Genomic DNA, 15,181 nt, shown 5'->3' on the forward strand with positions numbered 1-15,181 from the left:
CCATGGCGTTTTCCATCAGTAGTGAAAGCGTCATGGGATCCCTACCACCTTGGTACCATCATCTGAAAATAATTGACTGTAGCAGCCTGAATTATTCAGAAGTTCTATTAAGCTCTTTACTGTAATTAGCCGTAAAAGAGGTGACAAACAGCCTCCCTGTGGACAGCCTCCTTTTACATTAATTCTAAGAATGCTCCCACCTATGCACATATTGACCATCCTCCCCTCCAAGTAGGTCTTCACCAATCTAGTAAGGTGATGGTCGACATTGTAATTATCTAATGCTGATATAATGCAAGAAGTATTAGCATTATTAAACGCCCCTTGGATATCGAAGAAGCAACCTAGTGTATATTCATTATTAAATAATGATTTCTCGATCCTGCCTATTAGTGAGTGCAAGGCAGTTTCCACTGATTTTCCTGGTAAGTAGGCACTTACAAGGGGTAACATGTGGGAGTGTGTAAATTTCAAGCCAGAAATATATATAAAGGTGTTATGGAACGTTTTACATAATTTGTAAGATATTTTACTTTATTTTGATAAATATAGAAACACATAGAAAAGTTTGAACAAAATCATTCTGTAAAATCTCAAATAAATTTCTCTCCAACAATGTGAATCTGTAGAAAATTTTAACGTTTTACAACAAAGCATAATAATAATTTCGTACAGTTACGCTGCAGAAAATAAACGTGTTTGAACCAATAAAAATCAGCGATAGGCTGACCATAATGATAGGTAGCTATCAAACAATAATTTATCAACCCGCAGACCACAGGAAAAAATCTAACAAGAAAATAAAAGGTTTAAAATATATAAATTACCCGATTTCAACCTCCCAGACGGAAAAGCTTTCATTTTGTCCTTGTTAGATATTACTTTTAAAAATGGTAAAAATGAGTACGACGGGTTTTCTCCTCGTTTTATCTAGAGAAAGAAAAGATAACTCAACCGAGGTCGGCACCCCGAGGCACTACCGAGTGCTTTCGGCCGACGCCCAATTAGTTAAGCTAATAAGCTACAATTTGAAGATGTTGCAAATCGGATTGCGATTTTAATTTAGACAGGGCCACAGATTCCTACTAGAGATCTCGTCAACTTAATTCACCAAGGAAAGTCATTTGGCTCTACAGGTATATTTAACATTCGTGATGAGATAGAGGTAAGTTTGTGTTTTGAGTTTTATTATTGAGTCGGCTGAGTGTTGAACCTGTTTGGTCGTTTCAAATAATCCTAGTCCAACTGGGCCCGCTGTTTGGTCTATCAGACACATTGCGGCAGTTTTATATCTTCAGAAATGTCATTTCTTTTTTTTTTAATGCAAATATAAAATTATGCTGTGAGAAATCTCTTTGAGGTTTGATGGGTGTGGTGCACCTTTTTTTCGGCTGTTTCAAATAATCCTGGTCCAACTGGGCCCGCCGTTTGGTCTATCATACACAGTGCAGCAGTTTTATATCTTCAGAAATCTCATTTCTTATTTTTTTAATGCAAATATAAAATTATGCTGTGAGAAATCTCGTTGAGGTTTGAATGGGTTGGTGCACCGTTTTTTTTTTTTTTTTTTTTTTTTTTTCGTTTCAAATAATCCTGGTCCAACTAGGCCAGCTGTTTTTGGTCTGTCAGGCTGTTTATGCTTCCTCCATCTTCAAAAATCTTACATTAATTTTGACATACTAATATTTTTTGAATGACAGCATTATATTATATTGGAAGATTTTTTGTTGAGATATAATGGGTGATGAAACATAATTTTCGTGACTTCTCATCACCCTGATCTACCTATCCTCGCTGTTTTTTTCAATCAGGCATATTACGGCATTTCTATATCTTCAGAAATCTCACGCATTAATTTTTTTTTCCAAGCAGACTTAAAATCATGCAGTGAGATTTCTTTGTAAAGTCTGTGAGATGATGAACCGTTAGTTTGATAGTTTCTGATCATCTTGGTCTTCATAACTTTGTTGTCTTGGTATGTATGACTGGGTATTTTGGCGTTAGTAGGCTGGATTTTAGTTTTGTGTGAGTCCTTTTTTGTTCTATTCCATATTTTGGACTTTGTTCGACGTGTTGTTAGTTAACATTTAAAGTGGTTTAATATATTATAATTGGTCAATCACTGGAAGAATGACTAAGATCCTACGATAATGCATGTGTAGTTTCGAAAAAGAACAATTTTGACAAACCTTATCTTCAAGAGTGGTTATTATGCCATATTTATACAACTTTCGTGGTCTAACAAAATGTTTCTATTCCAAATGAGGTCAAGAATCATTTCATGAAAAGATAACCCAATTTTCTAATACACCTTTCCTGCGTCCATTGTTATTGTTGTTTTAATTTTTTTAAAGTATTTTTCAAATCGCACATCCTTTCTGCTTTACCAATCCAACCGCTGAAGACGGTGAACCGCGAAAGATTGTTCGACCAGATCATTTAAAATCCTTACGTAATTCCTTATGAGATCCTAAACAAAAGTAAAAAGTTGGAGAGCTTTTTTTTCTTCGGCCAGTGATGGAATTAATCACGGCAGTTATTTTCTTAAGCCCATGCGGAATATGAATCTGTGCGCATCCAAGTGGATCCAAGCCGATTATTATCCTGACTGAGAAAGCATAAATGATGTGATCCCATATAAAACAGTCTGCTTTCTTCCAACTGGCCGCTCTTAACAGACAAGGCGCGAGCGGTTAAAAAATTATTTTCCCCATTTGTGTTAACAGTAAACGTGTTGCCTTTATCGTACTTCAGCTGGGATTTCTGCACATAACACACGATATGCACAACTAGCACGTGCACCAATACAAATGGCTTTACTTGTAAAAATAATATCAAATGTTTATACAAAATTGTTTACATTTTACAGCCGGTTCTTGTTAACACACTGGCAAAATAACGCAAATAACTAAGAAGAATAACGTACAGCAAATCCATATTTTTTATTGCCATCCTTTTGTTTTTGTATGTAAATTAAAAGTTTAAAGCAAAATTTGCGTTTAATATGTGGTGTGCGATTCATGAAGCATGATTGCATTAGATTGCAGTAAATACTTGTTTTTTTAAAAGGGTATGCTTTATTATTTAAAATAATTGTCAAATAAAGTATTATTATTGAAAGTTTAAAAGTTCGGCTAAACAACCTCACAAGCTAAAATGTTTCATTCTCGTCACCTCTTAAATTGTTTTAAGTCAGATTAGTAATTAATGCGACCTGATAAAAAATTAATCCGCCTGCAAAAGATTATTTAGACTAATCTTTTCTGACAAATTCAACGATCATTTAAGAACTGAATATTGATTGGGTTGTCATCCTTCATTTATATACTGCTGTTTGTGGTTTTTTGTAATCATTTTTTCCACGATACAATCTTGTACGCTAAATACCTTTTCTGTATATATTTAAATCTTATTGTAGTAGGAAGTTATAGTACACTCTATTGTTATATTTACTGCATTGAAATCATTAAAGTAAACATTCATTCACGCATGTGTGAACTGCCAACCAGAAATTCTCCAAAGTAAACTAGGAAACTATACATACTACTACATACAAAAGAGTAAAGAATACTGTTCCTGGACTTCCTAGATGTATTACACGCGTAACCGTGTGTGGCATGAGGGACTTCTATAGACACTAACTAAAAACTAAACTCCTTCCAAACAGCTTATATCCTTCAGTCGTACGTACCGAAAGGCAGCTCCAGACATGCGGTATTCGCCGAATCCCTACTAGTGGGAATGGACGCTCGACTATTCGCCGAATAATCCGGTGCTCGCCGTGCCGGCTTTTTATCGGTTTTCATTTCCGCTTCAAAGGGCACGAATATTCGTGAAGCAACCGCACTCAAACTATCCACACTGTTTACACCACGAAAATTTATAATTTCTACATTTTCATAATTCTTGTGGCTTTCGAGGGCTTGTGCTTACGGCAGACCAGCATCTAGAGCTTGGCAAATTTCTGCGGCAATCGGCATTCGGCGAATACCGCATATCTGGAGCCGCCTTAACAGGACGATTCTTCATGTTCGCCAAGTGTCGGACTTCGACAACTGTCCTGTGGCAGCGGGAGTACCATAGACCATTGTGTTTGGACCACTCCTGTAACTCCTCTACACCTAAGACATCCCAACTACATCCTCTAACCTTCCTGGCATCCTTTGCAGACGACCCAGCCGTCCTTTCCTCTGATCCCGATCCGCAATCGCCTCGGAGAAGCTCCAAGCACACGTCCAACGAATAGCCAAATGTAGCTAAGTTTGGAAGAAAAAATTAATAAAAACAAATGCACCCATGTTACATCAGAACCAAAACCCTATACTCAATTTTCCTCAAAACAATGTTATCCCTGAAATCAACTGTGTAGGATACCTTCGGTTCTATCTTGACATACGGCCTGGAACAGACACATAAAAATAAAAAGACAGGAATTGAACAGACGCTTCGGACGTGCCTATAAACTACTTGAACGGAAATCTAGCATGTCGACAAAAAACGAACTGACACTTCAAAACATTACTCCGATTTGGACATAAAGACTAGAACTATGGGGCACCGCTAAACTTACCAATATCCAAGATTAAGTCTTTCCAGCCAAAGTCCTCAGAATCATAGTCAACGCTCCCTACTATGTCTGCAATACCGCCCTCCACAACGACCTCATTACCATCAAAATTTCTAAGTTCAAAATAAACTCTCCAATCCTACCAACTCAATAGCCAATCCTTATCGGACGACTAAGACCTAAGACTGAAGATGGCCTCGGGACTTCCTCGCCAAGGACTAGCCCTTGTATAAAATTGGGAGAACCACAATGGTTGGTAACTTCCCTCAAGACAATTAATTGTAAATATGTATGATATTCCATAAAATACGAAATGTATAATTATGCAGATCGTAATAAATACTTAATTTTTATTTTTTCAGCGTGCATTAAGTAACATACCATGGTTGATCATCTTTAGTGCTATTGCGTATACATCGTCAACAAGACTCACCTGTAAAAACAAAATAAGAATTAGTTCGTAAACATCAACTCTTAGAACTCTTAAATAAGGCAAATAGCGTATAAAAGGTGTCCTTTTTAGATTACGTGGCTGAATTTCTCTTGAACAGATAAGTTATCGACAAAACAAAAAATACGAATTTAATATTTTTAGTTTAGTTGTAAAGCCTCTTTTAAATATTTGTTGTCAGAGTACTTCAGATCCAGTACAACTTGAAGTTTTAAAGAGACAGTATACTTATTTCCAATTGTTTTAAAGGGTTTTTCACACTGCAAACGATAGCGCAATTACCTTTTAAATCGAAATCGTAAACAACTTGGTGATGATATAGATACTTGATTCGGGGTTTTCCTGTGCCCACTTTCGAAAATTCTTTTCGACTGAAAATACAATTTATGCCGAACTTGGATTCGTCAGTCCACAGGAAATATGAGAGAAACCCCTGGACAAGATGAGAACCGTATGGTTTAAATTTGTATGTTTTGGCATCTATAATATTCTTCTTTGAAAAACCCAAAACACTTCCAGTCACTCGAAGGGAGAAATGTGGGTTTTCTAAAACATACAACAAAATGTTTAGCTCTTTATCAAAAAGATGTGACCGGTTTCTTGATGGGTCCCCAACGGATTCACATCTCCTCATATTGTGAGCGACATGAATAAACTATTTGTGGTTCACCAGGGAGCGATCGGGAAATACAACTCGACTGCACGACGAGCAATTTCATTGAAAGTATCTTACATATCAACCCGATCTTGACGAGAAAAATGCACCCTTCGGCTCATTTTAAGTGACCGATAAAAATTTATCGAAGAATATTTAAAGTTCATGGAGGTAAACAAAAATTGTAATTTAGCCCTAATGCTTTTCATGTTGTCAAAATCCAATAACACCATTTATGTAAACAATATTAAAACAATCATTGACAAAGGAAAGAAAACAATTCAGAACAACATTATGGAAAATACTTATGAATTTCTTGGGATGTTGATGGATCTGCTACCAGTAGGTAAGCACGTTTTCAATTAATATACGCTTACAACCTTTTTTTTTAATATAACCGTTTATTAACTAAAAAGTGCGTCCCCACTGCTAGCAGACTCATCATACATCGTCTACAGAAATTAATAAAACGGACTAGCACCAAAACAGCAAAAGGAAAATACTTAATTACAAAAACATAATTAAGATATTTGCTTTTCACATTATTTTTTGAATAAAATTGAAATTTAAATTTATTTTGAAAAATCTGATTTTAAAACAGTGGGTAAAAAGTATACATTCTCATTTAAAATTTCAATGTTGCATTGGCTCCGAAGTATCCTGACAACAAATATTTTAAAAAAGGGTTAACATTTAAAAGTCAAATTAAAACTGACTAAAAAATAGTAAATACGAATTTTTGGGTTTTATCTGTTCAGGAGAAATTCAGCAGGGTCATCTTAAAAAATAACCCTGTATAAGACAATACAGTAACCTCGAATAATTTATTATTATTAATGTAGCTCTACGATCAGATTTTTAGTTTGTTTACATCAAAATGCCCGTAAACGAATAAGGTTTAAAAAAATTAACGAATTAATTTAATTTTATTTTTTAGTAGTGCCCCTTAAAGCTTTGTTACTAAAGAAGTAGACTATTATTAAGTAGATTAAATTAATATTATATGCCTATTTTCAATTTAAAGAATAGAAATGGATTCAGTTATTAAGGGTTAATAAAAAAGCAATTAATTTAAAATTTTAAAAGACAATGTAACAGGTTGTGTCATATATAACTGTTAACAAATATATTATATATGTATTCAGGAAAAAAAAACAATCCTCTTCGCGCGTTTCAAAGGTGGTTATTAGATAAACGGAGAATTTTCTAAACCTAAACGTTACGCCTTTTAACGAACCTCCACAGACGTTAAGCACACGTTACATATGTACATCGCAGTCGGAAATTAGTTGCCGGCGAGCTTTCCGGCAGACTTTTCGTATGGAGCCGAGAAAAGCTTTTTGGCTTGGTGAATAATTGAACGTTCCCTTCTCCGGCGGCATTTGCCCCTTCAGTTAAGTCTGGAGAACAAGATGAAACAACGGCCCACATCGAGGACAGAACTGCCTCATGAATGTCGTAAAAGAATGATCCGTAATTAATTATTATTCCCCAAAAAAATGTTGCTCAACAAAGCTCTATTACGAGTGGGATCGATCAAAACGCCTTGAAACTATTTGTACAAATGGTCGAAGGTCGTTTCTAGTCGGGTTACAAAATTATATATGTATTTTTTTAAAATATATGTTTGCAGTGCGTCAAATCGTTTTAAACGGGCTCACTGATATGCTATTTCCTTATTATTAAAATTGTGCACTGATACTCATAACATTTAAATTGCCGGAAAATCCTGAAAACTTTTCAATTGTTTTTCGTCTGTCGTTGCCAAGGAAGTTTGATCAATTTTCCGAGGAATTGAGGACTGAATCATTTGTGCGTCGGCGATCCGACGTATTTTATGGGTTACTGCTTCATGAGATTGGCGATGAATGGACGTGTAGGAAAATATATTTTCGGTTTTGAGCGATAACACTGTCAAAATTTGACATCGCACTGTCTGGCAAAGTTCAATACATAGAGTGAAACTGGAAGGAACTTTGTGATATAGAATTAACGGAAAATAACGCCCAATTATGGCGAAATTTCATGAGAAAAGAGCAGAGCCATTTTACTGTTGGACCTTCTAAATCATGATCAATAATCATCCTATGGCCTACAATTACCATGTATATGATTTTGCTAAGGTGGCTGAATAGATTTTTATTCTTGGACCTACTGCCCCAAAGGAAAATATTTCCTGCAGCCGATATTTACTTAAGACCTTACAATCTTCCAACTTTAACGTAAAGCCAATTAATATTACTGCTCAATCGTCTTCTTCCGAAACTAAGACTTCTTAAAAATATGTAGGTTATAGGAACAAATATAACAAACTACGTGTACAAAATTAATGACAGTGTGAAAAATATTTTATTACAACTCACATTTATCATGTTATATTTCCTTCTTTCGTTTAATATCATCTTTCTTAATGTTTTAATGTAGAACCTATAAAAACAAGTCTTGATTATTCTAAAACAAATAGTTATTTTATCCGAATATCACTTTTTGAAAACAGTGAAAGCTTAACCCAAGAAATCGGACGACCTTAAAAGGTTGTGACGGTTTATTGGCACATGGGATAAGCATTTCCTATAGTAATAAATAGAACAAAATGTAAAAAAAAAATCATGGAAACATTTCAAAGTATATGTCAGCTAACTGGGCCTGCGTAGTACTATATGGTTCATAGATGAATTACATCAGGAACGATATGTTTTGTGATCAAGATCATATGTTTTGTAATTTTATATTATTCCATTAGCCAATATTTTACAATAGATAACGCAAATCTTCTGCAATAAGTTGTCAACCTGAATCATTCCATACGCTAGGAAATTACTACTGTCTACAAACAGGATTTACGACTAATTAAACTATACTTGGACCAGGATTAGAGAATATACACTCAAAGACAGAAAATACCGGACACCCTTATATTGTTATTTCCAACTGTATGTGATTTGTACCGTTATAATAATTATAACATACGTATTTTAATGTAATCTAAATAACACAACATAAGGTATTTATGGGTTTTAATAAAAATGGTCAAAGAAAAGTCACCATAACACCCGAAATATTACCGAATTACGTACAGTTCGTATATTGTACTTCTAAATACGACCGGATTACGTAAATTCAGTTCGTATATTGTACTTCTAAATATTACCGAATTACGTAAATACAATTCGTATATTGTACTTCTAAATATTACCGAATTAGGTAAATACAGTACATACACTGACGCCAGGTATCGGTCGAAGACCCTTTTAAGTAGAGCCTATCGAGCCTCTGTAGGTTTTTCGGAATACGCCATGGAACCATAAAACAAAGTCGAGCACCGCAGCGAGTCAAATATTTTCAGGAGGCAGATAGAGCTGCGGAAGGCCGTGCCCTTCTCATCTTGCAAAAGTGGACGCATACGGTTTTCGTCGCAGAGAAGGCGAATCCTGTTTCTTCAGGCTCCTCTAGCCACAACATTTATATATACATATATCCTTATCCTTTTAAAATTATTATGTATAAAATGACATGCATGTTCATTTTTTAAATTTCTTTTTTAATGTACAAACAGCACAAACCAAAACATTCAGAAAAAAGGACTCGAATACACGTTTAGCATTTTAATCTTAACTTGAAAATCTCTCTAGACTTCAACTAATGTACTATTTTGTATAATTTGTTGTTCGCTTATCAAGTTAAAAGTCAGGAAAATAGTGCTGAAGTATTTTCATTGTGTAATAATTACTATAGAGAATCTATGATGATTCTGAAATTGTATTTTCTGCTTTATCTTTACATTTCAATTGTATAACTGGTTTAACGCATCTTTTAACATCTTACATTCACAGTTATCATTTTGTTACTTAGTATTTTAATTGATGATTTTTATATTTCCTCTTGAACAAAAATATAAATAAATATTAGTACTAATAAAATATAATTTTCTTTAAATGAGAATATTACACGAGGAATTTTGCACATTAGTGTTTTGGGTCGTCAGCATGAAATCAATAAATCTGACTTTAAACTTCAACGATAAGTGTTTAATATTGCAATAAATAAGCCTCTTTTAAGTGGAGTGGGCTGTTATCTAAAAAATGGGGGCGACAAACGAAAATTAATATTAATAGAATATTGATGTTATTTATTTACCTGATAGGCCGGGACGTTCTCCCTGTCCCTCGTCACTTTCGGGACGACACCCATGGCTCATCCTTCCTCTGACATAGCTGTAGAAATCCCCTTCGGAACAAAAATCCCAATTACAATTGAAATATTCGAATACTCATCAGTTCCGAATTATCGGATGGCTCAGATGGAATCGCATCAAATCAACCTTCGATTGAAATTGCAACCAGAAAATACCGTTTATGCGGTTGTACATGTGAGAACTTACACCGTATCGATTCATGACCTTATTTGGCATACCGCTAAAGGAAAGAACGCGTCAAACAAAAAAGCTTCAAATTCCAATTTTATAACCTTTGTCATAATAGCCAAGAACTTATAAGATAAATCTTAATGAATAACATCATAAACACAGGAGGATAAATTACAATAGATTTATCATAAAATGAAAGAAATTTTCTACGAATAGGGTAAGGGTTAGTGTTACGGTAGGAAGGTTAGGATAAGGATGAGTGATGAGTTAGATTAAATTGGGTACGGCTAGGGTAAGGATTAAACAATAGACTCGAAGACGGGTTAGGCTAGGTAGGGTTGGGGCTAGGAGATGAGTTACATTTCATTACCATGATCCAATGTTTGTCCGTGAAGCGGAGAAAATATGGGAATGCTAACCAATTTTCTGCACAAAAAAAAAAAAAATGGAAGCTTTTTGCATTCGAAAATTGCATTTCTAATAATGAACTGAGTTTTTACTAAGCCATAACTAATGATTAAACCACGTAATTTTTATCCTGATCAGTGGAAGAATGCATGATTAAAATATATATTTTAAAAAATTGCAAAGGTTTTACTATGAATGGTGCCACTGTTAACACATTAGATAAAAAAACTCTTAACATCCCACGATTACTTTTCTTATAAGGAAGTAATAATTTAAGCTAAAGGATGGCTCGAGTACGTAATTTTTACCGCTGATCACTGAAGTAGTGTACATTATAATATAATAACGAAGCATGGATACCGTGAATGGTGATTTCTAAAATCTTCAATAAAGATGTAAATAAATTTCACATTCGAAAATAGTATTTTCAATAATGAAATTATTATATAATACACTATGATCACTGATGACTGTAATGTTTAATTATCATGGCTGACAACGACGAAGAATTTATGATTTAAATCATAAAATAACGACTCAGGTGGACAATGAATAGTGATCTTTTTTTATAAAGTTGGATTGTGACAAACTGTGAGTAAAATGCAACTTAAAAAAAAAAAAAAAAAAGATTAAACAATATACTCACACCACCTTTATCATTTCTAAGGAATGGTGATTGTTAACATCTTCGATAAACGATTATCGCTGATCATTTGAACAATTTACGATTGAAACAATAATTTTATAAAAATATCCACACAGGCTGATCAAGGAAGGTGATTGTTAAAATCCCATTTCCAATTAGTAAATATATAATACTTCAGTGAGGAACTGTAATAGACTACCATTATGTCGGATTTGACAGCAAACTGTGGATTAATCAGTAATGACAACACGATTATCCATTTGAAAGAAGCAAAAGCAAGCCGTTTCAAACAGTTAACTCCATTTCAATATTAAAACAAGATTTAAAAGGACTATTAACCTTTTTATGTAAGGTATTGGTTTAAATGAAAAAGCTAGTGTCACGAGCGGGATTCGAACCCACGACCTTCGGCTCAATACGCCGCTACTCTAACCACTTAAGGTATCTGACTTCGAGCCACTCGGACAACTCCCCATCTCAACCTACCTTTCGAATTTTCCTTCCTTTTTGCCATTTTTCAACCAATACCTTACATAAAAAGATTAATTAATTGAAAGTTATTTGGTCAATCGGACCAAGAAATATAATGGATTTAAAAGGACGTTTGTCCATCTCAAACCGCAAATATCTCCAATTTATTGTGCTTGACAGGCACATTTACGTTCTACATGCATTCTCGCAACCTGATCCCGAATGCGACAAAGAAAAACAATAATAGCTCTGATCCCGTGTCGAGGATATTGTTGTGTGATATAATTACTCGGGTTATTAAATGAAGGCGAGCGGGGTGGAAGGAAAGGCGATTTTCTTGCCACAATGGAATCCGAGCGTGGGCTACAGCCAAGCCCACATTTCTCCGTTGTCACGACTGGGAAAAACATCTTTTTTTAAGTTGGTATTTGTTTATATGTGTTACGCTTCAACGATTTGTTTTCGACGACAAATAAACCAAAACAGAGGAAACATAAACTGGAAAATGCTGGATATACTGAATGTTTTTAGTGTCATAATGCATAAAGGATGTCATATTTGCGCCGGATGTTTGTTGGGAGCGCCAAGGAAATCAGTTATTGAAATGCACTAAGCATGAAATCCCTTCAAATGAAGACCTAATACATAACAAATTTTCTAATTCGACATCCTGATAAAAAGTACAAAACTAAACAACCTTTACTCGTTAGGAATAAAGTTGGTAAACAGTACAGTGGTTGTATTAAAATAAATCCAAGTAAAACAGCATACACGTAATTGAGAAAAATATGGTCACCCGGGAATGCGCCTACTTTACAAGGACGCTACTTCCCACTCAGGCAAAACGTAACTACAAGCAATTCCTTTTCCTCCTTTTCTTGACACTCAATGATCATCCTTTTTACATATTTATGTAAAAAGTTTTTGACTGTTTTTATTTATTATATATTTTGAACTAAAGAATAAGTTATTCTTTTAAATATGATTACTGAACTAATGGGTTGAATGACTTACACTATTAATGTTTAACGAATTCTTTGAACATTTTCATTTTGGTGGTTACAGCGTGTAGTGTAGTGAGATTGTCAGTTTGCTTTACGGAGTTAAAAAACGCTACTTTTGTACGTTTCGTATAGTTTTAGACTCGATTTTGGTTTAATCATTCTACTCTAATTTTGGTTATCACATGCATTTCTGCATTTGGCCTTCTTCAATGGTTGGTTGGTGTGTTATTTTGTATATCTTGGTCCTTGTATATGTTTGCTTGATTGGAAGATGGGCCAGGGATGGCAATGGGCAGACCAGGGTTATCAATTATCAGAAACGGAGAAGATCAAAAACAGTCTACAGGTTCAACGTCTTCTATCTTCCAACGAGTAGTATTATCGTCTCCGATCATCCAGGTCTGCGTAGTTTCACTACTTTAGTCTGCCAGACGTGTTCGGCATTTTACCATCTTTCTTCTTCACTGGTTAATTAGTGTTTTATTTTGTATATCATATCCTTTTTATGTATTTGTAAGATTGGAAGATGGGTCAGCGTCACTGGGCAGATCTTCCAACAATGCAGTTTGATCGTCTCCGATCAACCAGTTCCGCCGGTTTATTCTGCCATACGAGTAAATTTCGCCATTTCGGCGGTTAGTCGGTATACAGAGATAGAGATAGAGATTGTGAGATTCAGTCTGAAGAACTAGAACTAGTAGCTTTGGTTGTTTCCGATGATTTTCTCATGCTTTTTCTCGCCGTTTTAGTTTATCAGTCGCCATATTCAGTGGCGAATTTGTGTTTTTGTCTGCAGTATCTTTTTTTGATACTACATTTTTTTTTTCATTTTGATTATCCTCACCGTATCCGTAGGTCCCCCCTAACAAAAATCTTTTTTACAGGTTTATAAGATTAGATGATGGCCAAATTCCTCCGAAAAGCCTTACCAGGGGAAGTTAGTAGAACTGGGCAAGTAAGGAATATCCGTGACAAACACGATGATCAATAATGTAGTTCCTATTTCTGACCTGTCTATTTTCGCAGTTATCGATAATATCTACCATATCTGTATTATTATATATTATTATTCAGATGATTTAGTGGATTTCGTACAAGTTGAACTTACACACGAGAAAGCGCCCAGACCAACAGCTACAAAATCACACTAAAGAAGAAATAAAATATCGAAATTTCTAACAGAACAATACAGACCAAAAAGATTGGAAATGATCAAACTACAAGTATATGTTGTTATGACTGTTCCATGCCCTAATGAACCACTTGTTGGTCGCTCACAGTTGCTTTCTCACTATTTACGTCCGCTTTTGTTACATTTAGTGGTGAGTTTGTAGAGATCCTAGAACATATAAGCTAGAAAGACCCACTACTAAACATGATGACCCACCGAATCACCAAAAAACCAAATTGATCAGACTTGTGGATATTTGGTTAACGTTTTAAACCCGATTTTTTATATAGTTTGTTTACAAGAAACAAAGTATACCCGCTGTAAAACAAACCAGCTTTTATCCCAATGCCAGTATTTCAAAACACCTTACACTATACATAATATGTACTAGAAGGAAAAATCCTTATATTTCGCAAAGCGATCACTGCAGTCTTTTTAAACCCTCAGGTGCGAACGCAATCTGGAATGAGAGCAGGTCGAAACTCTCTTGTATTTTATAACAAGGAATGAGTTATTTTGCCAGTTTCAAAACTCCGTAGCCGCGAGAAAGAAAGTGGAACAGGGGTTAAGCGCGAAGTGTTTTATTATAAATTATTTTCCCCCTTGGAACACTATTCTTGAGAATACCTCGGGGCCCTATGGATTTTCCGTTTGGTTTAACGGGAAACTGAGTGAATCCTATTTTCCAATGGTTTATTAACAACGCCTCTAGCCCAAACCAACCAAGTTTCATTTGCATTAACAGTTAGAAAATATTTTGCATCTATTTGTATCAATAGATTGCAACAAAGTTATATTTAAGTGTTAACTTTTCTTTAAACACATTCCAAAAGTTGTTATTGTTTTGTAAATAAAATATCTCTTGTGAATTACGTTAACAACCGTAAAGCATTGTTGAAAGCGTTTAAATAATATTGTTTCTTGTTCAATTGCGTGAAGGCCGTCGTGAGAACGTGGTCAGGAAAACCATGAGTCGTTAAATCTGGTCCATATGGACCTGTTCAACGAACAAAGGCATTCCGGACAAACTTAATTCAATTCAACAGCTTTTGCCCTAATGGTCCGAGGTAAGAAATTATTATTATAATTTGATGTAATTAAGGAAACTATTGGGCCTGACTATTCGTTACCAAGGGAAAGCATAGATCTGAACGGTTATGAACCGACGTTTCTGTAGAAATCCGTCCTATTTCAAGTATCAGACTTTGTTCATCGTCGAACAGACCGCGGCCCGATTCGCCTTCGGGATTCGGTTGACGAAACGGCGTAAACGCTGGAGCGATGCGAAGTGGGAAAGTTCACGTCCTTGTAGAAGAGGAAGGCGAAGCCCGGACCCACGGAAGTTGCGATATACAGTAGAACAATGAGACATTTTACGGGCTATTTAACAAACGGGAGAGGAGAGCTTTATCGATCCGGCGAGAGAGATCAAGGAGGCGAAA

At 35.2% G+C, this 15,181-nt stretch overlaps 1 protein-coding gene across 7 annotated transcripts in view; it reads right to left on the reverse strand.

Annotated features, from left to right (window-relative positions):
• The window catches only part of LOC106672673 (mitogen-activated protein kinase-binding protein 1), a 174,836-nt gene that overhangs the window by 113,501 nt on the left and 46,154 nt on the right, over window positions 1-15,181 (reverse strand). For 2 of the 7 annotated variants that reach the window (XM_014404274.2, XM_014404273.2), the window contains exon 2: window positions 9,811-9,900. The exons of 4 other annotated variants lie outside the window; for them this stretch is intronic. In XM_014404274.2, the coding sequence (XP_014259760.1) occupies window positions 9,811-9,864 (54 nt within the window). In that variant the 5' untranslated portion in view covers window positions 9,865-9,900. Of the gene's footprint in view, window positions 1-4,948; window positions 5,001-9,810; window positions 9,901-15,181 lie in introns of those variants that run through there. One more of the 7 variants, XM_014404277.2, reaches the window with a different exon arrangement.

Source organism: Cimex lectularius, unplaced genomic scaffold (assembly GCF_000648675.2).
Source record: "Cimex lectularius strain Harlan isolate CLEC.00 unplaced genomic scaffold, Clec_2.1 scaffold61, whole genome shotgun sequence".
Taxonomy (NCBI): Eukaryota; Metazoa; Arthropoda; class Insecta; order Hemiptera; family Cimicidae; genus Cimex; species Cimex lectularius.